Source organism: Tauraco erythrolophus, chromosome 5 (assembly GCF_009769465.1).
Source record: "Tauraco erythrolophus isolate bTauEry1 chromosome 5, bTauEry1.pri, whole genome shotgun sequence".
Classification (NCBI taxonomy): Eukaryota; Metazoa; Chordata; class Aves; order Musophagiformes; family Musophagidae; genus Tauraco; species Tauraco erythrolophus.
This window is the reverse complement of record NC_141469.1, coordinates 51,814,973-51,817,697: the sequence shown is the minus strand read 5'-3', so window position 1 is coordinate 51,817,697 and position 2,725 is coordinate 51,814,973. Positions and strand designations below refer to the sequence as shown.

Below are 2,725 nucleotides of genomic sequence, written 5' to 3'. Positions count from 1 at the left end.
TAAATTGCTTGGGGGAAGGCGGGGGGAGGCTCCCTGGGCCGTGCGAGTCCAGTCCCGTGTTGCATGTTAGGAAGAGCAGGTGCCCGCTCCTGGAGTTACATAAATAACGCTTTAGTTGAACTCTCACGACTAAAACATTTACATTCAAAAAATATATTTATATGTATCTCTCTAGTACTGCGAATGGATGAAAATGAACCTCCCGGCCGGCGAGGGTCAGCCCGCTCCGGGTCGGCGGGCTGCTGTCCCCGGGGCAGCGGTGCCAGGGGAACTGCCGTGCCGCCGCCCTGCTCCGGGATGGGACCCGGCGGCGGGAGCGGAGCTCCAGGCCGGGCTCATAACGGGGAAATTTCTTTATCCTCAGTAGCCGATGAGGGGGATAGAGACTCTTCGTCCTCCGACCTGGGGTAATGCCCCTGGCTGGTGCTGCACTTGCAACCCCCGTGGGAGTTTCGCTGGGTGCCTTTGCCTTCTTTCTTGTGCTTCACCCTCCTGTTTTGGAACCAGATTTTCACTTGCTTCTCGGACAGGTTCAGGTAGGTGGCTATCTCGATCCTCCGCAGCCGGGACAGGTACATGTTGGAGGAGAATTCTCTCTCCAACTCCAAGAGCTGAGTGCTGGTGAAAGCTGTCCTCATCCTTTTCCCGTTTTGAATTTGGCTGGAATCGGACCCTCCTGGATGGGAGAGAAGCAAGAACTTTAGTGGGACGGGGGAAAGGAAAGGAAAGAAGGAGAAAAAAAAAAAAAAAAAAAAGAGAGGCAGAGAAAAGACCCGGGGCAGCCGCGCACCCTCGGGGAACTCTTTCTCCCCCTGCCCCCCTCCCCGGTGGTCGCAGGGCTCCTACCCATGCCGAGGCAGTGAAACCTCCGGGGTCGCTGACGCTGTAGGTGGTGGCGGCGCAGGCAGGTGGGTGATGCGCCGGGTGCCCCAGGGCGGCGGCGGCGGCGGGCACGGCGGCGGCGGGCGGCGGGTGCTGCGGCGGGTGGTGAGCGTGGCCGGCCCGCGGGCAGCACTGGGCCTCGCCGGCGGCAGCGGGGAACTGGTTCTTGAGCAGGGGGATGGCCCCGCCGCCGCCCCCGCCGCCGCCGCCGCCGCCGCCGCCGCCGCCGCCGCGGGAGGAGTGCAGGTGCGAGGTGACACAGAGCGGGCAGACGCAGAAGGCACCGCTCTTGCGGGACGGGCAGCCCGGGCCCGCCACCGACATGACGAGGGGGGAAGGCATGCTGAGAGGGATGAAGAAGTCCTGGCCGTGGTGATGCTCAGGCAGGGACGGAGCCGGCCTCGAGGAGTCTTTGATGATTAAGGAGTCGACATAGAAAGAGCGGGACATTTCGGACGGCTGCCGAAGCCGGGGGGCGGCTCTCCCGAAGTCGGGTTTTTCCTGCTCGGCCAAGTCGCCACTGAAGTCCTGGCGAGGCGAGAAGGTGCTTATGTCTGAGAGCTGAACAAAAGGGTCCCTGGAGAGGGCTGGTCTTAAAGTCCCCCCGCCTGGATCCCCCTGCGCCGGGGTTTTATATCAACTATTTAAACACGTGATGGCTGAAAGCCTCGCAGATCTAAATCTCCCCGGCTTCCCAGGCCGGCAAGAGAGGCTGCCGAGGGGCGGGGAGGAAAGCGGGGGGGCCCCCCAAAGTGTGCGTGCTCGCTCGCTGCCCGATGACTTCAGTCCTTCGCCTCCGCCTCAGATAAATTATAGGAGCGGGGAAGCCGGGGAGGGGGCGGCTGCCCTGGGCTGCGCTGCGGCCCCGTCACACGTCGCGCTCGCAGGCACATCCCCCTGTCAACACACCCGGGGACTGGGGTGTGCATGTGTGACTGGTGTGTGTATGTGTGTGTGTGTGTGTAAAATCAATCGGAGAGAATTTCTGCTCGGGGGTTTTCCCCGACGAGCAGGCTCCTTTCCCCCGCAGGAAGGGAAGGAGAGAGGGGAGCAGGTGATGCGCTGAAGCAAGCGGGTCAACGCCGACCCCCTCCCCCGGGTAAAGTATCATCCGAGAGGCTGTGACACCCCCGGAGGCCTGGGACCAACACCTTCCCCCGGGCCGGTACACTCGCTGCACTCGAGACTCTTTCAGGGGGCCCTTTCCGCACCCGAAGAGCCGGGGCACAGATACAGACATGGATGCGAAGTTAGGGATCACGCCTGTGTGCCCGTGCGTACATGGGCGAGTCGGGTGGGTTGTGTTTTGGAGGTTTTTTTCTGTTGATTTTGGTGCTCCCTCCCCCCGTCTTTTTCACCCTCAGTGAATCTTGCCAAATTGGCAATTACTCCGAAGGACAAAAGCCTTCAAATATCTGGACACTTCTCAGCCAAACGGTATCAAAACGGAAAACTTCCAAGTGAACTTCCCGACCGCTTCAGGACTGCAGCGCGCAGCGCTAATGAAAAGCGAACATGTCAGGGGGGGATTCTTTGATCTCCACCAAGTTTGCTGAAGCAATCATTCAAAGTAAAATTGGATAAACAGCTAAATACGGTCGGTGGCTCCGGAGCATTTCAGATTGCATTAAAAAGCCAAGGTATTCGCAGCATATTACACGATTTTCCAATGACCTGTTTTATGGGAGTTTAAGAAGAGACTTATCGTTAATAGAAGGGCGATTGCCTTCTCGTTTGGCAGATGCGAAGCGGCGTTTAAAACCGACCGCGGATCCCATCTCGCTCGACTCGGGAAAGGGAAGCGACAATTGTGCTCTAAAGCAGAAAACACGGACTACGCCTG

At 59.4% G+C, this 2,725-nt stretch overlaps 1 protein-coding gene across 1 annotated transcript; it reads right to left on the bottom strand.

Annotated features, from left to right (window-relative positions):
- Nucleotides 1-335: 335 nt before the first annotated feature.
- Nucleotides 336-1,332, bottom strand: GSX2 (GS homeobox 2). The gene is given in 3 exon segments (XM_086612262.1): nt 336-676; nt 847-870; nt 873-1,332. Coding segments are annotated over 3 exon segments (825 nt in total).
- Between the last annotated feature and the right edge of the window lie 1,393 nt (nt 1,333-2,725).